At 41.2% G+C, this 24820-nt stretch overlaps 1 protein-coding gene across 1 annotated transcript; it reads right to left on the reverse strand.

The window, feature by feature from the left end:
• Positions 1-1028: 1028 nt before the first annotated feature.
• MAL2 (mal, T cell differentiation protein 2) lies at positions 1029-24139 on the reverse strand. The gene is made up of 4 exons (XM_081070201.1): positions 23875-24139; positions 10652-10822; positions 6124-6279; positions 1029-3308 (listed from the first exon to the last, which is right to left on the reverse strand). The coding sequence occupies exons 1-4, from the start codon at positions 24004-24006 to the stop codon at positions 3237-3239; spliced, it is 531 nt and encodes a 176-aa protein (XP_080926327.1). The 5' UTR covers positions 24007-24139; the 3' UTR covers positions 1029-3236.
• Positions 24140-24820: the final 681 nt, after the last annotated feature.

A 24820-nucleotide genomic window follows, 5' to 3' on the forward strand; every position in this document is an offset into this window, starting at 1 on the left:
CCCTGGTGGGGAAAGCTTGGGACCCTGAAACATGAGATGGGGATGTTCGACTAGATTCCCCAAAGACTGGGACTCTCCAGAATCCCCTGCACTCTTGGAGCTACAGAGATGGCTCATTCCTCCTTACTAAGAGCTAGTACTTTCCCCACGTGAGACCACTCCTCCAGGAGGCAGGAGCTGTCCCCACCTTTCTCCGGGATGCTGGTGACTTTGGTTAAATCCCAGAACAGCCCAGCTGAATTCATGTTGAGTCTGATAAAGAAGAAAGATTATACCCAAAAGCAGTTGTAAAAAGTAACTAGCGTGTATTAGCAGGAGCCAGGGGAGTACCAGTGGGATTAGATTTTGAGAATGTTTGATCAAGCGAAGAAGAATGTACGACTGGGTAAGAAAGAACTCCTTATCCCCAGAGGATGTGGAAGGTGAGTCCTTGGTTACAAGAAAAGTCCTAAAACATGACATCTACCACAAACAATTATGTTATTAAACATTTTGCCAAAAACTTCTTTGGGGGGGGGAACAAGGTCACATTTTTGGATATATAATGTAAAATCTGGGAAAACAGAGGGATACATAGCCATTATGAGCCTGGACTTTGGAACCAGATTGTTGGGGTTTAAATTCCAGCTTTTCCACTTCCTAGGTACATGACCCTGAGTGTTTCTTAAGGTCTGTGCTTTACTTCCCTCATCTTTAAAATGAGTTGTTATGATGAGGATTAAATGAGCTAATATTTGAAAAAACTGCTCAGAACACTGCCAGCCATACATTAAGCAGTATATAAATGCTTTTTAAATAAAACAGAATATAATTGAACTTCCGTTATAATATTCCAAAGACTTACCTTTTTGACCTTCACCAAAGAAAAAAAGATTCACTGACATTTCCTGAGGGACCACCTTTTATGTAGAAATGTTTAAAGCAGAACTCTTTTATATGAGACTAGACGTTCCAAACCTGTCAAGTTTATATCAAACCTTTAACTGAATTTTAAAGTGAATTGTATTAAAAAAAGATGACCGAAAAAAGATTATCAAATGAATACTTTATTAGAGTCATAACACTTATAAAATAAATTTCTTTTTATTATGGAGTTACCAGATTTTAAAACCAACCAACACTTTCTCATTTTTACAGCTAAGTTATATAAAGAAATTCTCAAATGCCAATAATTTTTGTTCAAGTGCTTTGTCACTCAACTCACAAATCTAGAACGCGGTTAATCTACAAATCTAAGTCTTCACAGTTAGATGAGTTTTAGGCTTGGTTCTTAATGATCTAGAAGCAATCCATTTACAAAAGTTTCATGAAATCATTTAATTTAATGCCACCAAGCAAGGACCTGTTAAACCTTGGGAACAAAAATAAAATCTCACAACTAAATCTACCAGATTAACTTTAAACGATTCCAACTAGAATGGGCTATATATCCTTATGGCACATTTTTGACTTAGTAATATACAATTCATAATACAGGTTTCAGTGTGTGGTATGGAGAAAAAAAACAAATAAGGAAGTCAGATATTACAGAAAAAAATACCGCATAAGTACAAGGTCGTAAGACTGATATCCTCTTGCCACATATTGAAACATGTCTTCTATCTTTATATTTACATCACAAGTCAGACTCTTTTAAGGTTCTTCTTTCTAAGAGATTATTACATAAACAGCATTTGATCATGAGCATTGATACTGCTTGCTACTCATTCAGGATTGTTCTATGTTCCGTGACATCTAATAGCCCAACTTATACATAGCTCTCTTAGGGGATGATTCAGTCAAACAAGTAAAGGGCTGAAAGTATCGGACAATCAAAAGCCCTCCTTTCCCAGAGGTAGTTCTCTTGGGACAAGACATTAGTAAGTACCTTGCTTGGATAGTGTGGTGGCAGCTGGGGCCTACCTAACTTGCTCTCCCATTGAAGTCATTTTGGCACCTTTCCACAACCACAGTCTCTACAGGTGGGTTGAAATACTTTTGTGGGCTATTCAGCCAGACAATTTTTGTGATGGCTGCTGTTTTAAAACTGATTTTATATATCTGCCACCAGTGCAGAAAAAACACAGATCTCAGGGCTATTATCAAAACGTGTAGAAATCTACAACTTTATGTTATATTTAATACCCTATTCAAATTATGTAAAATAATTAGAAGTAAAAAGTTAACTCTTCAGAGCTCTATTTGGTAAAGCCTAACGTAGCCACACACAAGTATTTGTATATTCATGCACAGGGCAAACAGCTGTATTCTGAAGTATAAATTAATCCAAAGTAGGACATAAGTAGTTAGATACCAGTTACAATAGTGGTTTATGATCTCTGGAGATCTCATCTTAAGGATGCCAGATGAGCATTTTGCTCAGTTGTTAGGAGAGTTGGATTAAGCAACTTGGGTTCACTTCATAAATTACTTTTTCCTATATCAAGATTCTGCTTGAATTAGCTTGAGAAACTATATGCCCCTTCAAATAAGTATTTGACCGTTAACACAAAGGTGATGTGATTATTGCATAAGGAGACTAAATATTATGTGGCTTGTCTAACTAGCTTTATATCATTCAAGATCAGTTCAGTAAAACACAGAACACATAACATAAGGTTTTACACCAGAGGTCTGCAAACTATAGCTTGCAGCCCACAGGCCAAATGCAGCTGCTTCCTGTTTTTGTAAATAAAGTTTTATTAGAACACAGCCACACTCATTCATGTACATATTGTCTTTGGCTGCTTTCATGTAGTAACAACAGAGTTGAGTAGTTGTGACAGAGACTGTATGGCCTACAAAGTCTAGAATATTTACCATTTGGGCCTTTATAGAAAAAGGGTACCAGTCTCTGTTTAACACTAAAAGATAGAGTTCAGTAGGAAGCCTATTCAATATGTGATTTTTAGGGAGTTTTAGTTACCTATTAAACTTAAGGTTCACATGACTTAGCAACTAAACAAAAGAAATACACCTTTTTCATAAACAATAGCTAGGTTTTTTATGGAAATAAAAGGAAATTTTCTTTAAAAAAGGAAAAAGAAAAAAGACAGATGTAAAATTAAAGGCCATTTCTCTGTTTAACATCATAATAAAATTCAAATTCTATCCATGAAATAACCCAAAACTTGTACTTAGATTCTCCATATAATAAGTTACTTTTGGAATGTTGTCATATCTGGACAAAATGGTACCCAAATTGATCAGACATATTAAATAGAAAAATGAAACTAACACACAGTTTCTAAGGAGTGCTACGGTCGCCATCTTCGTAAAGCCAGACCCAAACTGCAACCATAACAAGCTGTCGTCACAAAGGCAAAAATCTAAGAAAAAAACAAAATAACAAACATTCTCATCAGATTTATAACACTGACTTTAAGAAAACACTCGTCCCTAAGGAACAAATATCTGAAGACTGACCAACCTACCTGAATATACATCAACACTTATGAAAATGGTTTATTTTCATCTCTTCTTTTGGAGATTTGTACTACTATTTTATCCCCGCACAAAATTAACCTTCTTTTAAAGATTATAACTCCTAATAATTCTTTCATTTGTCGACAGTCGTAGGTGGAACATTTGTTCACATTCTGGACTCACTTGTTAAGTATTTGTGATACCCCTGATAGGATATTCAGAAATTCATCATGAGGTGTCTTTTCATACAGTGGTCTCACAGCCAAGGGAAATGCAACTATTAGGCCTTGAGGACACAGTCAATCATTTCTGTGACAATGGAAAGTGACTTTAGGACTGAACAAACACCCATAAAAATAAGTCATCATGTCGGGGTGGGAGATAGTCCCCGAGTTCACACTCAGCTCTGAATTACTGTCCTTAGTATTCAACAAGAATTTGTGTATATGTGGTGCATATAAATAAGTAGTAGATATTGTCCTCATCATTTTGGGGTTTATGGTCCACAGGAAACTACAAGACAAAGCAATTAGATATCATAAAATCTTATCATTTAGTGCCAGGATCCTTTACTAGCAAACCATAGATCTGAGAAGGTATATATCAGATTTGCCCACAGGACATTTTCACAGTGTTCACCATTCTGCTCTTCTCCCCACCCTTCTTCGGCTGGCTGCCTCTCTGGCTCATCTCTAATCTAGACATTGTCTGCTGAATGAGAATGAACTCTTTTGATATCTATTATTAGTGAACAGGAATTTTCTTCTCTCTAAGGTATACTGAAATAAAAAGAAAAGAGAGGGACTCCATATAATGTCACAGATGAATGGCTCATGCATTTAAGTGTTATAAAAACACAGAAACTAAAGATTTACTTCTACTGGAGTGTATGGATGAAAGGGGACTTAATGCAGAACTTGAAGCACATAGAGGTTTACTAGGGCAGCTTCACTTAGACAGACAGAGAAAGGGATGCGTAACAGGGACACACAGTCACAGAAGAGGGACAGCCAGAATAGAATCACACTATGCGGAACATTGAAAACTGAGCTGTTAGGGTAAAGGAATATTAGTGAGAAATTAATGACATCCAGTGCCAGTCATCAAGTATTTGAGCACCTATTATTCTTATGAAAGTAGGATCTTAGGGCAGCTATAAATAGGTCATTATGAGGTCACTTCAAGGATCCAAGAGATGTAATGAGAATAGAGCCTGCACCATTGAAAAGGAGGGGCAGAAGTAGTAAAGGAAAATCTAATGGCAATCAATGACCAGTAGGAAGGACACTTGATAGAAAAATGTCTATTCTAAGTCCCTGAGCTTGGCTGTGTAAAATTGTTAAAACCAGTGGTTTTCTAACTGTGATCTTTGGATCATAAGGATTCTATGGAAGTACCTCAGAGAGGATGAGGTGGACAGAGGTAGTGTTATGAGAAGGGAGGGTGGGCGTCATTCCAGACTCTCTTTTCCTACTCCAACTAGGGCATGCATGCTTTTCCCTAATAAATGTAAACATTTATTGGGTTTTAAGTAAGATGTCATTAAGTAAAACAGTTACACTTCTTCTAAAAGAAAGTATAAAAATCACTGATCGAAACTAAAGCCTATCAAAGCTAGACCATGCCTCCTTTCCATTGCAATCCCACCTTCAGTCTATTTACTGTAGACTCACCACGAATTCTGACAATCCTAACACAGACTTGGAAAACTTAGGATAGTAGGTCTTGGAATCATCAATCCTCTACCCTTCAAATTCCAAACTCTAGACCTGTACTGTCCAACATAAGAGCCACTAGCCACACACATGGCTATTTAAATTTAAACTTAAATTAACCGAAATAAATGAATTAATTAGACAGTGCATATTACATAGTGCATATACAGACCATTTCTATCAATTTAGAAAGTCCCGTTGGATAGTACTGCTCCAGACAGATTTTAATGGCTATATGGGGCGTCCTAGACTATGTATATACTATCTGTAAAAAACAGTAAAACAGGATCACAACGCGTTAGATAGTCATATTAAATATCAAGAGATTTCAGGGAATAATTTAGATGTCTGACACCTTAAAATTATCTATAAAAACAGAAATACCATATCATTTATTCAACTTACCTAGGTCAATGCAAAATGATAAACTCACTTAGGGATATGAATTAAGGAGGATCATTTTTTAAAAAAATTCCCCATGGAATACATTTCACCTGTATATTGTCTATGGCTGGCTTATTTACCTCCCCCACTCACCTGGACTTTCCTCAAAGGCAGGGCAGGGATGGTGCCTTCCTCATCCCAGTCCCCTATGCCCCGCAAATTACCTGCCTCCTGGTCGGCTCTTGGTAAATATTCATTGAATGAAAATGAATTACAAATAGGTACTGAACATGGGTTACTGAACAAATCTCCCTTACCATGTCTGAACTTACATGAAGTAAAAGGCACAATTAATTCTTTTTGCAAAGTAGACTTTGTTGTGCAAAACCCACCACCACCACCGACTGCTATCGTCTGACCACAATGCCGACGTCTTTGTGCTACCATTGCGTCATCCCCAATAATAGCACTTTGCTCACATGGTTACTGTACAGATCAATATCTATTATATGTTTAATGTTAATGGCTATTATTAAAGCAAACTAGCGTTGCGCGAGGATTTACTTGGAGACCCTGACAGAAGGAAAAACGCTGGTCAACTGCAGCCATCAACACTTACTGTAGCCGCTACGTTTATGTTATACTGGTTATCACTCAAGAGCGGCTTCACAGTCATGGTGCTATTGCAGTGAAGGTCGTGCAGGGATGTGGCCGCCGCTTCTAGTAAAAAGGCTCCAAAGTAGAAGACGAACACTGTAAAATGGTAAGCGAAATCCTGAAAGAGGAGAAAGAGAGACATCTACAATTACAAATAATAAGATCTTTTTTTTGTTCCTTATTTCAAACGATGAAGTTCAGGTTCAGGAAGATTAGAACATTTAATCAATCTTTAACTACACCAGCCATTTCTTGTGTCTGCTTTAGCAACATCAAGCTATTAGAATCCAAAGGGAAATCAACTGGCCCATTGTGATCAGCATAGAGGCAAACATTCCGATACACTGAATTTTGTAAAAAAGTGTATAATTTCAGTTTAGATTAAGGTGCCAGAGATCGATATTAATTGACATAACCTAAAAAAATAACATACACTACCCTTAAAATTCAAGTAAAATAGCATTTAAATTACATCTTGTTATTATAATTATACAATAACTATATTACTATTGCATATTATATATAGTTATATAATAATATACACACATTTTATAATTAAGTAATTTACATTTGAGCAATTATTATTTTTATCTATTAGATTGTCACCACATACGTTTAAAGATACAGAAGACCTATGAAATCATAGATTTCAATAATATATCTCTTGATATTCTAAAAAAAAGTAATAAAATCATATACTTCTACAAAAAAATAAAAGAATTTCCCATACAAAACCCAGTTGTTATTAGGTTATTACATATGAGGCTGGCATTAATATAAAGCATAATTCTACTAAAACTCACACCGTCTTACCTGAATTAATATATCAACACATTGTTTTGTATTTTTGTCAACATCCTTACAATCACCATTTATTACATTTTGCAAATAATTTTTTCTCCTTCTCTCTCTCCTTCTTCTTTTTTCGGTTAAGTGACTGACTCAAAGCCACACAAAGATGAAGGGAACACTCAAACTACATAGGTCTGTCTAGTTCCAAAGTCCACTTTCTTTTTTATTACATATCATATTTTTATTTCACCATTTATACAAATGCTAGAAAGCTTGGGAAAAATACTGAAGACATCTACAGTGCATATTAATTTAACCTCATGATCAGTAAAAGCTAGAAGCTATAAAGATGTCAGTTAATACCCTGCAACAAATATTTCTAGAAAATTTATTCTTTATCAAAATGCACTCTTGCTTCCTTCATGCATAGTACACAGGGAACATTAAACTATTATCACAGGAGGAAACAATTATTTTTTGAGCAATGAATGTCTAACAATTTCAGAATGTAGCAATTAAAAATTGTTACCATCTGGTGACATTGCTATGCATGACTCAAAAATTTCTCTGACTGAGAGGGTACAAGATATATTACAAAATCTGTCAAAAGGAACCATGTGGTCAAAAAAGACTGAGTATGTAGGAAATGTCGAGAAGAGAAAAACAAAAAAGGAGCCTCTTCTAAATATAGCGAGCATTTAAGTGAACTCCTTGAAGGCAAGAATTGGCCCCTTGAAAGTATGCCCACCATATAACGAGCCTGTGCAGTGACAACTGCTATACTGTGTACTGTGTGTTGCTATTACCACATTCCCCCATGTTAGAGTGGATTACTCCAGTTAAAAGAACACACGATAACTTTGCAGGTGACCTACGGAACAGACTGGTAGATTTTTCCAATTTCAACTGTCTCTTTCATAAAAAGTGATTTAATTAAAAAACAAAACAAAACAAAGAAACCTCTTACATTTTATTGTCCAATGGAATATCAGATGTAATGATACAAATTGGGGGGGGGATACAATTTAGGGCACCTAATAAATTAATAAAGACATGAATGACTGTACTCAATACCAATGATTCAATATAAGCAAATAGTAAAAGGATAGTATGGACATGTGTCTAATAAAACCAGGAGTGATATTGGAAACATATTTAAACATTGGTAAGGCATGTGCTTTCAGCTAATTAGAAAGAAGGCTGGGCACTGCAGGATCCTGGGGACTCTACTTTTCTAGGTATTAACCCTTCAGTTGCTGGGCTATTAGAAGGTCCAGGAAAGTCCCAAGGTAATGTGGGGCACAGCACCTGGGAAGAGGTAAGAGGCTGGGGCAATAACTATGTATTAACTAGTAGTTAAGTACCAGTCGGGCTATACTGGTCCATACTGGTCAAATACTATCTTTGAGCCTGATACTTAAAGACCCCAGTGGTGCTTACCAATGTTAGGGACTGACTGATTCATCCATACATATTATGGGAAAGCGAGGCATTTAGAAAGAGGAGACTAAGCCTCTCTCTGGAACTTCAATAGGGACCTTTCATCTTCATCACTTGACCAAGTATTAGAAATATTTTCACATCGTTACTGAGAAATCAAGGCAAAAAGATAAGAACATATTGTACTGGACCAGCAACCAGAGACACAGGAGTCTCAAAGATTCGTACTGCGAGTCTCAGCGTGTCTAAGGAATTAGGACGATTATTGATCACTTACTATGAACCAGACACAAAGCTGAGCACTTAATAATACACTGTTTCTATTATTCTTTAAGAGCATCTGGTGAGGTGGGCATGAGTATTACCACTTTACCGAGGAAACTGAAATTCAGAGGTTCAATATTTTGCCCGAGGCTATACAGTTATGAAGCAAACGGGACCCAACTTCAAAGCCTGTGAGTGACCGTAACTGCTTCGCTACACTTCCTCCTTAGCTTTACACTAACCCACGGCATCACGCCTGGGCTGCTGTAATGCAGGCAGCCACATTCACTAGATTTGACCATTGATAACATTTGGGAAGACGGTTCTCCTTATGCTCTGTAAATGAGACAAGAACAAATACTTTCCTCTAACAGCTGTCCTAAAGCTGCTGAATAAAATGCTACTATACTTGAAAGGGCCATACATACCGTTTCCCCGAAAATAAGACCTAGCCGGACCATCAGCTCTAATGCATCTTTTGGAGGAAAAATTAATATAAGACCCGGTCTTTTGCTTAGTAAAATAAGCAAAGATTAATATAAGACCTGGTCTTATTTTACTATAAGACTCATTAGAGCTGATGGTCCGGTTAGGTCTTAATTTCATGGAAACAAGGTAAAGCCTGACTAAGGCCTGATTTAAGCTTCTAACCACCAAATTGTGATTGAAAACTAAGGGGGGTTTATCATGAACTTCGTTAAAGGGCTGTCCATCATGGAATTCATGCTCCACTGGGCCATTCTGAGATAGGCCCAGAGAATGAATAACCATGAGCATGCAAGAGGCCGATATTACATGGGAAAAGGGATATAAGTTGATCCAATTGAATGGTGTCATAATTTTAAGAATTGTGTTGATTGTAAATTAATTACTTAAAACTTACCAATTCTTGATAAATTAGGACAGGAATCAAAAATGCAGGCAATGCCTCATTTTATTGCACTTCCCTTTATTGCACTTCTCAGATATTACACTTTTTTACAAATTGAAGGTTTGTGGCCACGCTGCATAGAGTGACTCTATCAGCGCTGTTTTTCTAACAGCATTTGCTCACTTCGTGTCTCTGTGTCACATTTTTGGTAATTTGCACAATATTTCAAACTTTTTCATTATTATTATATTCGTTCTGGTGATTTATGATCAGTGACTTTTGATGTTACTATTGCAATTGTTTTGGGGTGCCACAAACTGCACCCATATAAGACAGCAAACTTAATTGATAAATGTTGTGTGTTCTGCTCCATCAGCTGGCTGTTTCCCATCTCTCTCCCTCTCCTTGTGCCTCCATTTTCCTTGAGACACAATGATATTGAAATTAGGTCAATTAATAACCCTAGCGTTTTTTGGCAATAAAGTATTTTTAAATTAAGGTACTTTTTTTTTTTAGACATAATGCGCACTTGATAGACTACAGTATAGTGTAAATATAACTTTATATACCCTGGGAAACCGAAAAATTCATGTGATGCACTTTATTGTGGTGCTTTTGCAGTGGTCTGGAGCCAAACTTGCAATTGCTCTGAGGTGTGGAGTGTGGGGAGAAGCCTATAAATATAAAATGTCCCCTTTTCTAATTAGAGAGTAGACTATATAGCTACTTGTTTCCTGAAAAGAATACATGTATTTAATACCTGAAACAGAAATCAATGGAAAATTTCAAGATATATGTCACAGCACTCATCTATCAAAGGCATCTGCTCAGTAGTTCAGGAACTATAATGCAATTCATTTGTTGTATGAAATAGACCCGTCTTTGAGTAAAGGTCATCTAACTCATAAAGGAGTAAGAGAAAGATTGCTCAGCTCTGTCAACGCACGAATCTCACAAACTGGGACCTTGCTGTTCAGCAAGGTGGTCACATGGCCACATGGCAGAACCGCAGACCCTGCAGTCTGACCTTCTTTCTCCCATGAGAGGCAACAGATAGAACAGAACAGAATGAAATATTATAAGTTTCCCACGTTTTCCTGGAAAAGACATAAAAATCCCTTACCAGCAAGTTCCAGTTGACACTGATCTGAGTCACCATGCCAGAGAGGAACACGCCCAGGAAGAGGAGGGAAAGAACGAAAGCCGTCACGGACACGAACATGACCCATCCTTGGAGCAGGGGTAGAGGGACGTTGGAGGAGGCGACCAAAATCCAGACGAGTCCCCCAAACAGCTGAAGGTAAAAAGAAAGCCGGGAGCAGGTTAGGGCAACAGAACGGAACGTGCTTGGATCACCCTTACCCGCTGCCTTTGCTTCTCCCCAGGCCCCTGCACACGTTCCTGCAACCCCTCCCATCATCTTTCTCTATCACGGTTCCAGATGCCCTCTCCCCTCTCCCCTCAGGTGCAAGGCCAGTGCTTCTAGTCACGGGCCTGGTCAGACTCCACACTTGTTTCTGCGCCTGCCTGCATGCTGGAATCTCGTCCTCAGCCCGTGAACAGGTCCAGTATTCTTTCCTTGTCTAAAAATACTTTCCTCTGATCCTGCTGCCTCTCTAACTGTTGCGCTCTCTGAGTATTTTCCTTTTCAGTCAACTGTTTTTACAAAGTCCTCTTAGATTGGGCTCCACCTCCGCTCCTGGGTGCTACTCTTCAAACCACGGCACAGCGGCCTGTGCGCGCACCACTTCTCAGAATATGGATCAGCAAAGAGCAGCCATCACTTTCTACCTTGTCACTTCTAATGGCCACGTTTCAGTCTTTCTCGTGACCTATCTGTACATGTGAAATTATTGCCTATATATAGATCATAGTTGGAGCCATCATACATGATAATAAACCATCAAATCTACCATCATTTACTGATACTCTTCTATGGGCTGGCATGGGAATAGGTACTTTAGATATTCATGGATCTACTATTCAATATATACCTACTGCTTGTCAGGCACTGTTGCCAGGGGCTAGGAATAAAATGGTACACAAACGACTCTTGGTCTCGGCCATCACAGAATTCACAGTCTCTTATAGGAAAGAGACAATTAAGCAAGGGATTAAAATGCTGCTTCGTACATGTCACAGTTTGGCAAATACTGAGTGTTGCAGGTCCCCAGAACGAGGGCTCTAAATCCAGACCTGAAAAGTCAGGAAACACTCGCTGGAAGCAATAACCCAGAGGACCGGGTTCTGGGGAGGAGCAGGGTGAGGAGAAGGCTGTTTCTGGGCAGGAAGTGAGTCTTAAGAAGATCTGGTGGGAGCTGAGAGCCAGCCTGGCGGAGCTGGAGACTGCGCTGCAGGGTCCTGAAGGTCAGGGCAAGGAGCTGAATTTCACCCAAGAGCAACAGGAGGCCCCATACACACCACCTGGAGCAGGGATTGGCAGGATCAGATTTGCATTCAGAAGTTTCTCTCTGGCTAAAGTGTGACAATGGACTGGAGAAAAAAGGGGTGGCAGGTGGGGGACCGACCACAGAGGACACTGTTACGACAACAGAGTTCAACTAGGCCCAGGGCACTGAGCACAGAGAGACGTGAACAGATCAGACAGAAACTTAAAAAGAAGCAGGGACGATAGTTGGTTACTGATCAGATGTGGGACATGATCACAAAAGACCAGACAAGGAAAATACCCCGATTTCTGGCTTGGGCAGCGAGGAGGTAGCGAGAGAACACAGGAGAAACCGTTAGGGGCTGAAGATAGTAAGTCTTATGAATCTAACAGCAGCAGTTTCCTCCATACTACCACAACACCTCCTTTGCATGGCACGCCGGGCCCTTTATGATCTAATCTGTCTTTTTCATCCTTGTCTCTTGCCACTAAGCCCCTCACATTTTACATTACAGATTTTTTTAAAAAAAACACAGTCCAAATACAAAGCTCTTGCACGTCTGAGTGGCCTGACGTACACCGGCCAAGAATGTCCTTCCCTCCCCGTGTATTTGAGAAACTCCCACTGATACTCGCTGGGATAGCACATGATCCACAAAGCCTTTCCCCAGCCCCTACCCCCCACCCCCCACCTGAGCTTCCCCATGCTCAGGAATCCTTGTCTTCTGGGCAAGTTCCTTACTGTGGCTATGTTATACTGGGGAGAAACACTGTAATTGAATGTTCCCACGTCCCCCCCCCCCCAGCTCCTGTACTTTCAGTTTATCTGCCTTATTAGACCTTCTTGGCAGCATGTTGCTTTGTATGTCTCTGCATTCAAAGCCATTTATTAAATCTGCACTATGATCCTTCCCTAACGATCAGTCAGGTGCTTGATGTGGAAACACAAAAACCTAAGCTATACACCTGCTCCAAAGAGACCTACAAGCAAGTGGGAATCAAGCCTTCTCTACCTGTCCTCTCCCCCTCACACAGGTGCTATCGCAGAGGCATGCACCTCTGGCATGTAGATGGCTCTCACACACTGGCTTAGTGAACAAATAAACTTCCCGTGCCCATGTAAAAACAGGTGGAGCTCCGAATGTTAAAAACCAATAATCATCGCGTCTTAAGTATCTAAATAATATCCCAATCATACAGCCATTGAAGGTTAAAAACACAAATTTTAACTTAATTTCTAGAAAAAGTCCCAGTCATATAATTCGTTACTATTTTGAAAAACATTTTTGAAAGCTTAATAAATTATCACTCGAGCAATGACAACTAAAGCACCAATCTAATACATTCATAATCGTGGTGGTATGTCTCAAGTCCTAAGTTCAAAAATTAACCATCAACCCAGAAACATTTATGAAATAAATCCAAGTCATGAATATTAATATCTATTTAAAAATTTAACCACAATCTTATTAGCAGCTATGAAAGAAATAGTGTTTCTGGTAAAAAAATAAAATAAAATTCTTCTTTCCTACCGTTTCATAAATATCTGAAGGTGACAAGATCTTCAAATCCTTCCTTTTTCCCTCAGCCTCTTTGTCCTGGTAGCCTTTTTTTACTCTCCTACTACAAATAGCTTATATTACTTGAAATATGGTTTAAGAAATATTATTTATTAATTCATTGTTAACTATTAAGAAATAGTAACTATCAATTCATCATTATTAACTATCTATTAATTCAAGAGTTATTTATTGAGCAGGTACAGGTATTCAGGGTGATAAAGAACAATGGGCCGCTGTTTATTAGTGGCAGGCCTACTCAAATAGTCAAGCATAATTATGTGCTATCGGGATTATGATAAATTGACACCTCTGAAGAAGAGGCTATGTGATCCCTTGGGATGAAACATAACATTTAATAAACGTGGACTGGACCTCAAATGGGCCAGCCTCAAATCTACTGCCAGGCACAACAGAAGGATACTCAAGAAAAAAGGAAAAAGAAGAAAAAAAGGCCAGGCTCAGTCTGTAGGAGCTCTAACTACGGGAGCAAAAGACACCATTAAATCTGATTCAGGAGCAGATTGTAGAGAGTGCTATAAAAAGAGCTCAACAACAGCGTGCTCTGAGAGACTGGGAGAGGGGAGAAATGTCCTGGGAGGAGCCTTGGCAGGCAGGCAGGCAGGGGAGGCAGGGTTGCGAGCAGGCTTTCATCCCCCGGGCTTTGACAAGAGGGTGCTAATGTGAAACAGCGTACATGAATTGTTCTTGTCATACTCAAAATTACAGCCCTTCCGACACCTGGGAAAGGAAACATAGTGCTTATGTAGAAAGAGACCAGATTTGCCTCCCCATCTGTGGTGTGTGTGTTGCAGGGAGAGAGGGTTGTGCAGGAGGAAGGCGTATGAATCAACACACACCCCGCATCCCTAGATCACAGGTCCGGTGGCACCCGTATTAAGTCCTGCTTACCACGGTTCTTTTGGAAGGTGGGGGATGGGCCAGAGGATATAATCTAGCCTGCTTTGGAGAGCCACCTTCCTCGTTGCAAGACTGTCACACTGGTGCCACTAGGGCCCCAACACAGTTATTTCTTCCTGACTTCATGATTTCCTTTTGCCAAAAGCTACCTTTTCTCCCGAGCTCTGCTGCAGCAACCTGGCTCCAATGTTAAGAACTGAGCTTTTAATAGCATTAGCAATGCTCAGTATATTCACTTCATCTAATTCTGCGTGTTACTGAGCTCTGAGTATCTAGTTTTATTGAGATATAATGGACACACAACACTCTAAGTTTAAGGTGTACGGCAAAACGGTTTGACTTAGATATATTGTGAAATGGTTACCACAGTAAGTTTAGTTAACATCCATCATCTCATACCAAATGTACCACATTTTGAAATTTCTCTCAGGAACGAAGTCTGGGCTCATGCCTTTGAACTTTAAGCTCTGACTTCCAGGTAATGCAAACATTTCCTAGAAGAAGCTGTCAGCCTTCCCTACAGTTAGTTACCCTTACCTTTTGAGCTCAAGTTTAGCTGTACCTGGCACACACCTCAAGGGCTCCAATAGATTCTGAGTTCCAGTTATAATATTGCTACACATCCCTGAAACAAGAGTCTCCTTTGTGGTTTACTGTATACTTCTCACTTTAGTTTGCCTCCTGCAGGCCAGAAGGGTAGGAATTGGCTGACACTTTCCCACAAGAAAACAGTGGACGTAGTCATTCATACCTCACACTGACTCGAACCCTGAGTTGGAGTTAAAACCTGTTTTCACTAGAAACTGGGGACTGGTAAAAATACATGACCCCACGGGAAAACATGGCATTGAGCAAGCAGCAACTCTTGCAATGCTGGCAGCGTGGATTAAAGACGTCTCAACTTGTTTCCTATTTGGATGGTCTTCTCATGTCCCCAAAGGATTCTCTTTGCAAATACCCTTTTTCTCTTCAAATGTCTCTTATTTCCTAATAGCCTGCTTTTAAATACGCCGTCTGACATCTTAGCTAACAATTTTCAGACCAATTTGACACCTTCATCTTACTATACTCTTATTTTTCACTCAGTAAACGGGCTGGTTCCAAGTCTGACCTATTTTCAGTCAATGTTTGGAATGAGAACAGGGAAAGGTAAGTGAATGTGAAGGCCCAAAGGACTGGTTCTACTATCCCTAAGGAAAAATACTTCATTATTTAGAACTTTCTGTATTTAACATATAACCCTGCTTTCCAATTCTTCTACAATTTACCTATTGGATATTTCGTGACTTTGTAGCAGTGGGAATCAACAAACTAGCAAGCCTAGAAGAAAAAAAAAACATTGTCTCCCAGTCTGACTTATAGAGTTAGGTTGAGTAAGAGGGTGAAGCTAGTGAGGATAACAGAAATATTAACTAGCATTTTATTGAGCTCTTACGTTCCAGGCACTGTTCTAAATGCTTTATTATACCAATCCAATCCTCACAAACACTGAGAAATAATTACTATTATTCTTCCCATTTTACAAAGAAGTTAATTGAAGTACAGAACAGTTAATAACTTGCCCTAAGTTATAGCTAAGGAACATTAAATTTGGGATTTGAACCTGGCGATTGGCTTTCAGAGCTTATGCTATTCATACTATGCTACTCTGCCCCTCTCAAAATTTAGTGTTCATTCTAGATCAGGGTTTCTATCCTTTTGCTATAGGTTGGCTTAGCACAGGCAGTGGAAGGTTGATTTCCTGAAATGATATCAAATTGGGTAGATAAGTGCAAATGCATTTTTCTGAGGCCACAGTCCACTGCTTTCATCAGAATCACAAAAGAGTTTGTGATCACTCCTTCCATAAAAGTTCAGAACACCTTATCAACTTGATAACCCTTCCTATTTTAATGGACACTTCTTTATTGGGAACCTGTAAATGAAACAACATGGTTAAGGAATTGTTTAATATGTTTGACAACCGATTCCCCTAGTGAAGAGATTACCCTCAATTAACTCCATGTAATACACCATTTGTATTCCAAAAGCTTCTTTTTTTCTTTTTTTTTTTTTGACTGGGAACATACTTCATTGAACACCACAATACCTGACAGATGTGTTTACAGGGCAGCCCATAAAAGTAAATTGATTCAAAATGTGTCTGTGGTCAAGTGGTAACTACTATGCAGAGAAGACCGCTGCCACCCCTGCTGGCTCACTTTGTCCCCTGAAATGCTCCTTTCCCTACCACTGTTTTTGTTTTGTTTATTTTCTCTCTGGCCTCTGTCCCTTATCCTCTGAACACAGAGTCCGTTACACTGGTCATGATGCCATCAATATATCACTGGCTAACTCAACTCCAGGTCTTCCCGAAAGATCCCATGTTTTCCAGAATGATTTCCCGAGCTGGATGCCATTCCTTGGTGGCACCACAGCTACCGGTTCTTGTATGCTCCATAGTGCTTGTGACAACTGGTTTGAAATCATGGATTCACATGCATGTTTCACCCACTGGATTATAAAGTCGGAGTGTCTTAATCATGTCTGAATGCTCAGAACCCAGGGCAGTGCTTTCCACAACAGATGCTCCGTTGCGCTCCAGTGTGCGTAATAAACGGTACTAGAAGAAAATGCTACAGAAGTGCAGCTTGGAACACTCTGCTGTCTGAAGCCTAGCTCATCCCCTGCTACATGGTGGGGGTTCAAAAATAGGCATGAATCTGGTGAAGCAGGAACATGTGCTTCTCAATACTCAAGTTATGACTGGCAATACCCACCCCCTAGTACAAGATCTCAGAAGTCTAGGATGGAAAGTGACGGGGAAGTTGCCACCTTTTGCTAGTCTAGCTCATGACACCTCATTAGCAATCTTCCCCGGTCCCCAAATTTGTTCACTTTACCTCTTCTGCTGCAATTGCCATTGGGATTTCAGACCGGGGCAGTGTTTATATTATGCCTTACCCCAGCCCCTCCTGCTTTCCTCCATTAATCCCCATCTGTCTTCTCACCATGCTGACTTTCATCCAAATTGGTCCTGGACTAGCCCTGGTGCAGTTCGGAATTAGAGGTACAAGTTGGCAAGTTTTTGTGTGTGTGTTTTTGTTTTTAATCAGGGAAAGAAAAAAATAATACAAGTTCTGGGAAGCAAAGAGAAATGACATATACAGACGAGGCCTATGTACAAACTATCCCCATGCAAAAGAAGTTTTACTTTTTAGAGTTACATTTAACAGCTTTAAAAATGTGTTTGAGGATGCTAGAAAGAATTATACTTTCTTCCTCCCCATATCACCCACATTTCCATTTCTGTTTCTTAAATCGAAACCCTAAAATGGAAAGCATATGACAGGGGAGAAATATGTGCTGCCCCGTCTATTTTTATTTATGATTTCCCTTGATTTTTGAAATCCTCTTTCCATGTTTGTAGGTAACTAGTTATTCCCCAGGTTAAGAATGTTCATGCATGCCAAAGTCTTGACATCAGCGAGAACTGCACACATCCTGGCCTCTTGTCTTCTGTTTTATCTCCCTCCTTTCTGAAAGCTATTATACAAAAGTTAAGACTGTCATCTGTGGTGGCTATGAAAGGACATGGCCCTTTTCATATAAAATAGGACACAGGAAAATCAGGTCAAACTACATATTCCTAGAGAAGAATCAGGATATTTTCAGAGTTGGGCAAGAGTTAAGGAGGCTGCCCTTCACCACTGCAGCCAGTTTCTCTAGAATATTTCTACACACTGTTCAGTTTGTCCTACAGAACAATCAAACAGCATCTGTTAAGTGCTGCACATGGGTACGCCAACAAGGTTCCTGTCTTTACACAGTCTTTTCTACTCATTCAAAGAATTATACTTGCTGATTTGCCATGTCCATGGCTCCTACGACCAGGTACAAAATTTCTATCAAGCTCTGTAGAACAAAGCTCCTCTCCTTGACCTTTTCCTTTGGAGCTCAAGGTCAAGGTTTTCAGCAACTTGGTTTAAAGTTTTCCATATTTCAATGCTTCCTAGTTCTCACAGGACTGCCAGTCAGAGCAAATAGCTGATGAAAAGCATCATGGGCAGAAGCATTGATTTATTTCTCTCCTGAAGTTTTAAAGACTCTTTTCACAAGGATGGAGATAGTTAATCCAGAGGCAAAGGAAAATTCTTACATACAGAATTAAAACCCTTTTAGAGAGGGACACATATCCATGGATAGCCTCTCTTCACCACTGCAAACAGACAAATTCTCTTTGCAACCCAAATCTATTTTCTGGGCAAGAAAAGAAAACACTTTGCATCTGAACATTTATCTGTTAGTCCAACTACCGTGAAAGCTTTGGGTTGAAAATGGAAAATAACATGAAATCCCTTCCAGATTTCCCTGCATGATTGCACATGCCAGCTCCCTCGGCCCTCCCTCCCACCTTCCTTTCATTAACATTTGCTTCTCTGGCGTAATTCCTCTGAATTCATCTTATATTTAAGTTTGGTCTAGTATCGTTTCAGGACCTGTCAAACTTCACATACTTGGTCGACCTTCTTAGCTTTCAATTTGTCTCTCTTCTCTGCTTTTTCCCTTGGTCCTCCTTCGGGTTCTCATCATCCCTCATCCAAACCACTGCAATAAGTCCCTTCACTGATCCTGCTGCCTTCCATCTGTTTTATAACCAAACCTCACTACTCAAAGATTTCTAAAACACAAGTCTGATCAAGTTCATCCCTCTTCTCCAGTAGCTGCCCACCACAGATAGAATAAATTCTATATCTTGGCCTATTCTTTCTCAGCAAATCACACTTGAACCTTACCTGATCTTTTTTCTTTCTTTTTTTCCGGCCACCTTCTCAGGAGTCATGTAAAACAACAAACCAAAAAAAGAAAAAAAACACAAAAATTGAAAAACTAACCATTCCTACGGCCTTCATGCCATGGTCTTTCTTGTCTCTGGGGTTTGCACATGTCCTCGTTTCTACCTGGAATTCTCTTTCCCACTTTTTCTGTCTCCTGAACGTCTGCACATTATTTAAGGCGAAACGCAAATGTCACCATCCTATTAAAGCTGCCTGTGCTGGCCTACTCCATTTGTCAACAGTACTTTTCACAAACCAATTCTGTCACTTCAAACATAGCACTGTAATTCTTTCTTGACTTTATACTTCACCGTACAGGAATTTCCTTTAAGGGCGGGAGCTGCGCTAACATCTTATTCCCAAGGCATAAAACAAGGCCTGGTGTAGACCGGGTTCTTAATTATTTGTTGAATAAATGAAATTATTGTGGTATCCAAACCACTGCAATTAGAAGCATGTGAATGAGTCCCAGAATAGCTCCCATAAAGAGCAATGTTCACAGTTACCTTGGGAATGTAGACGGTTTCCTAAACACTGAAGCTGTGAAACACACTGAGTTCAATAATGACCTTTATTCTTGTTTGTGTTGCATACCGCTACGTCTGATCTTTCTTGTGCATTATACAAGATAAGCTCATTGAGGACAGGGATCTGACATGTCTCACTCAGCCCACTAGTACAGAAGCTCCAATGTCATTTTTCTTACAGAGACCTGCCTGGAAAATGATTTAGCTGTCGTTCACTTTCCATACTTGTCTTTCTTCTCTGAATGGTAGTTATTTGGGGGCAAATCCAGGTGAGGAAGGGTCTGAACATCTTTGTTCCCCGAAGAGTGCCTTGCACACAGTAGGTATTCAATAAAAGCTATGAGTGACTTAGAAAACATTAATTCAGGAAACACTGAAAGATTTTAAAACTGATAACTTTTGAAGGTGATGTTTTCCATCTCAAACTAAAAGACTTCGCTTTGCAAAACTAATTATTATTAAACTCTTTATGGCAAACATGCTTTGGCAAATACAGCTGAGTGCAAAAATGAGGGGCTGACAACTTGAGTATCTAACAGTGGGACACACCTATTTCCAAAAGCCACCCCACGCATGTGAGGTTGCCATATTCTCCATCTATGAAGCCAATGCTATACATTGCTTTACCTGGGGCTGTTAAGTGGGCGCTATTTGTATCTTTTGAATTAGCTCCCTCTACAAATGGCTTACACCTGAGAGATTGTGAATAGGGTACAATAAGGGGGATTGGGATTGAATTCTTTGAGCAAGTTACTGGTTAGTGTGAAAACTGAACTCCAAGATCATGGTTTCATTAGCTTAGTCAGCTATGGATAGCCCACTCCATCTTTGTCAGATGCCGTTTTCACCTGTTAAGTTTTAGACAGCAAAGGGATATAAATAGAGAAATTACAAAGACAAATTCATTTGAAAAAAAGGTTAAAGTTAAGAAGTTTGGGAATATCTAGAAACACTGGAAGGGGCTAAAATAATCGGTCCCCAGAAAGTAAAGCTAGAGTTTACCGTGTTTCCCTGAATATAAGACCTACCCCGAAAATAAGCCCCCGTTAAGATTGTCAGCCAGACAGATGCATGTCGTACGTTATGACAATGTTCCAGAAGAAGATGACATGACTGTATTTGAATAAATGTAGATTGTTGTACATGAAAAAATAAGACATCCCCTGAAAATACACCCTAATGCGTCTTTTGGAGCAAAAATTAATATAAGACCGGGTCTTATTTTGGGGGAAACATGGCAGAACTACTCCTAGCGAATTCTCACATTTATGTTTACAGGTGAGGAATTTCTGAAGAGGAGCCATGGGAGCCTGAACACTTTAAAGGAATCAGAAAACTAGAGGGAAATTAAGAAAGCAGGGACCAAAGTTGCCTCAAAAATGTTTATTTAGCTCACAAATGTGCATCTGCTCAGTGTGGGCATTCTACATAGAGGGGTACCAAGGCGGCCTCCATCTTTGCTCTCTGAAAGCATATAACCCAGTATCGCCAAGTGGTACCGAAGGATGACAGCCAAGAAGGAGCCATAGTTTGGCTCCAGTGTGGTCTCTTGTTTCTCTAAGGTCACTACTTTCACTGGAATATTAGGGTCCTTTTAGTTTTTGGGGGTCAGATGGGGAGGAGAGAGACTATTCATGCAAAAGAGATAAATGGAGGCCTAAGAATTAAACCTATCAAGATGTTTGGCCATAGTGAAAAGTAAACTGAAATGGCTTTTGGAAAGAATGCTCTTGTATCTAGATAAGGGTCGTAGATAGGTTTCGGGGGTAAGAAACCAGGCGAAATGAAGAGCTAAGAGGAATGGACTGGATACTGCTGTGAGTCTGGGGTCCGTCCTAGGATGGGAGTGGCAGAAATTCTAGCAGAGAGAATTCACATCTGCAAGAGAATTGCTGTCCTGTCCACAGAGCCCCGATAAAGGCTTCCCTCAGTGGTTCCCTGCCAAGACTATACATTAAAACCTTTGAGGAGCTTGACAAAAACCTAGCCAACTCTGGGCGCTCCCCCAGAGATTCTGATTTAATTAATCTGGGCTGGCAACAGTATTTTAAAAAGCTGCCCAAGTAATTAAGTACAGCAAGAGTTGACAACTAACCACTGGGCTAGATATATAAAGAGATATGGGGAGAGGAAATAGAATAACTCTCTTCCCTCAGAATTAGGTAGTATTTCTGAAAGTGTCACATGACCACAGGTGATTCTTCAGATGGTATTTGATTTGATGGCACATGGATTAGCCATGTATATATACATGTCAAGCTTCACATACTTGATGGCACATGGATTAGCCATATACATACATATACAAGCTTGACAGGTATATATATGGCTATCTGTATGTGAGATATATAGTTATATATACATATATATACATATATGTATATGTATGTACACAGTTATATATACATATATAGTTATATGTATACATATACATATAACTATGTATATATCTCACATACATATAGTTCCATATATACATATATGTATCTATATATGTAAATACATAATTATGTATTTGAATATTAGAAAAACATAACCATCATATCAAAATGAAGAATTCACATACATTATTGCTTAGGATGAGGCTAAGGTAGGCATCTAAGTTTAGAAAGTGAATCTATTTAAGTGAACATTCTGTAAATTCTAGTACAAGTAGAATGCGGGTTGGACAAAAACTTCTAAGAGGTATGCAAACAACTGGAGTTTGGGGAACACGTAAGCGAAGTAGCTCAGAACCTATACAATGTTTCTCTTTAGATCTTAATTGCCCTCAACGCTGTCTCCCTCTGCACAGCAGTGCAGCGGCCCCAAGCTATCCACTCCCTAAGCTTCTCACATGGATGCCTGCACCTTACGGAAGCATTCAGATGCTTCTGAACTGGGCTGACTCAAACCAACCTCTCCTAGTCTCGTAGTCACAATCAGATTACTGATGTCGTAGCCTGTAACTCACTTGTCTCCTTTTTCAGATTCAAATCTGAGCTAAACTTAACGTAGGGTGCCCTGACCACCTTAGCATAATAGGGCAGAAAACCAATGCTCACATGGTGTTCCAGCCCCACAAGCACAAAAGAGAAACCAAAGCGACCCAAATCCAGGTTATGCAAACTCAAAAGGAGGGGTGAGGGGAGAGATATGAAAAACCCAAACGGAGCAAACAAACCAGCCTGCAGGAGAGGCACTGACATTTCACTCTATTTGTCGTTCTCAGGGCGTGATGTAACCTCCGGTTGCCCAATTCATGTTTGCAAATTTTCCCTTTCAAGGCAGCTTCAAAAGCTTCCAACTCCATAAAATTCCTTTAAAAGAAGTTCCAGTCTCCAGCCCCAAAAGCTTGCATGACAGGCCAGGTGACCTCACCTTCACTTAGGCCCGACCAAGTGTTCTGAGGTGTGGAGTGGTGTAGGTAAGCTAGGAAGAGGCAGGCAGCAATGAACTTGACAGCCACGTTTGTACCTTCCCCTCACCATTCTCACGCCCACTGGATTAGAAACTACCAAGGGAACAGTACACACTTCACCTTTTTCGCCCCTGCTTTCTGAGCCCTGCTCCTGGCCTCAATGCAAAGGGCACTCAGAATGGCAAAGGGGGAAATGACCCAGGTCTTCAGCCCTCCTCCTCTTTTTCCTGGTACCTCCAGACCCCGCTTTCCACATCGTGGCAGCCTGCTGGTCACTAGCCATCGGCTGCACCTTTGCACCACCCAACAAAATGGCAGGTTAGCAACAGGCAAGGCTGAGAGCGCCTGCTCAGGCTCCAGCCAAGCGCGGCCCCGGGCCAAGCCGCGGGGGGTCTCTGACGGGGGCCCCTAAACCCAAACACCATTCCCCTCTCAAAGTCCCCAATCCTCGGTCCCACCGGGCCACTTGCTCGCGCTCGCGGGGCCATTTCTGTCGCCAGCGGGGGAACAGGTGCCAGCATTAACAGGTGCCAGGCCAGAAGGCCCGGGTGGCATCGCCAGGGTCAGGCTGCGCTGGGCATCGAGGAGACCTCGGGGGGGGGGCGCAGGAAAAGGCCCCGTTAATGGGAAGGGGGCTGGGGGCGCGCGCAGAGGGAGGCAGCTCGGGGGGCAAGGATGCCGGTGCCAGTTCTCGCTCCCCGGGCGCGACTGTCGCCGACGCTGCCCCACTTACAATCTCCAGGCAGACGAAGGCGCCCGAGTAGGTTCGCAGGATGTCGGGGCCGACGGGTAGGGTGACCCGGGGCGCCGGGAAGGACACGGCGGGGTTCGGAGGCGGCAGGACGGACCCTCCGCCGGCCGACATGCTGCCGCTGCTGCGTCCCTGCGCGCCACCGCCGCCGCCGCCGCCGCCGCCACCTCCCTCCGCCCGCCTCCACCTCCCGGGCTCGGGCGGCCACCGCCACTGCTCAGTCCGCCGGTCCGGGCGCGCCGCGCGGCTGGGGGCGTGGCCGCGCTGCCCGGGGCCTCGCAGAGCCCCTCCCCGTCACGTGGGTCCAGGTGAGCGCGACACCGCCCTGGCGCCCGCGCGGGTCACGTGCAAAGGTGCGGCCGCCACCTGGCGCGGTTCTTCCTGCCGGGCTCTCCTTGCCGCGCTCCTGGAGCCTCTCCACGCCCGGCTCCCCCGCCTGGCTCCTCATTTGTTCCTTCTGCCCCTCTTCCTAATTTCCACCTGGTCTCTTGCATTTGTCCTTTACCCCAACTGTCACCAGTTCCTCTACCCCACTTTCCTCAATTTAAATGCAAACTGGTCTTGGAGCTGTGACTCAGAAGGTAAAATCAAGGTCACCAGTCACACCTAAAAATTGGAGTGGATGTACTTTACATGGGACTCCAGTGGGGTGTTTAAAATATCACTAGGACAGTGTCACGCGTTGGAGTCAGAGGGCTCAGCTCCAACACCTATTGGCAGTGGAAGCCCGACAGGTAACCTGCTGCGTTGCATGCCAGTGGTGCGGTGCGATGTGCTCATCTGTGAAATAGGGATGAGGGCACCTACCTGGTCTGGATACCGAAATCACATTACATAACATAAAAAGTTTAGCGCATTGTAAGTGCCCCGTAAATAGTAGCTAATATGATGACTGCTATTTTTTGAATTTTCACACACACACACACAC

This window comes from Rhinolophus hipposideros, assembly GCF_964194185.1.
Source record: "Rhinolophus hipposideros genome assembly, chromosome: 13".
Taxonomy (NCBI): Eukaryota; Metazoa; Chordata; class Mammalia; order Chiroptera; family Rhinolophidae; genus Rhinolophus; species Rhinolophus hipposideros.

Bases quoted from the DNA above. Each gene is read 5' to 3' on its own strand.
- MAL2 (XM_081070201.1), bottom strand. From the start codon at position 24,006: ATGTCGGCCGGCGGAGGGTCCGTCCTGCCGCCTCCGAACCCCGCCGTG. The intron at 10,823-23,874 runs GTAAGTGGGGCA...TTTTACCTTCAG, and splicing joins CCTTCGTCTGCCTGGAGATT to CTGTTTGGGGGACTCGTCTG. The intron at 6,280-10,651 runs GTAAGGGATTTT...CTCCTCTTTCAG, and splicing joins GTGTCAACTGGAACTTGCTG to GATTTCGCTTACCATTTTAC.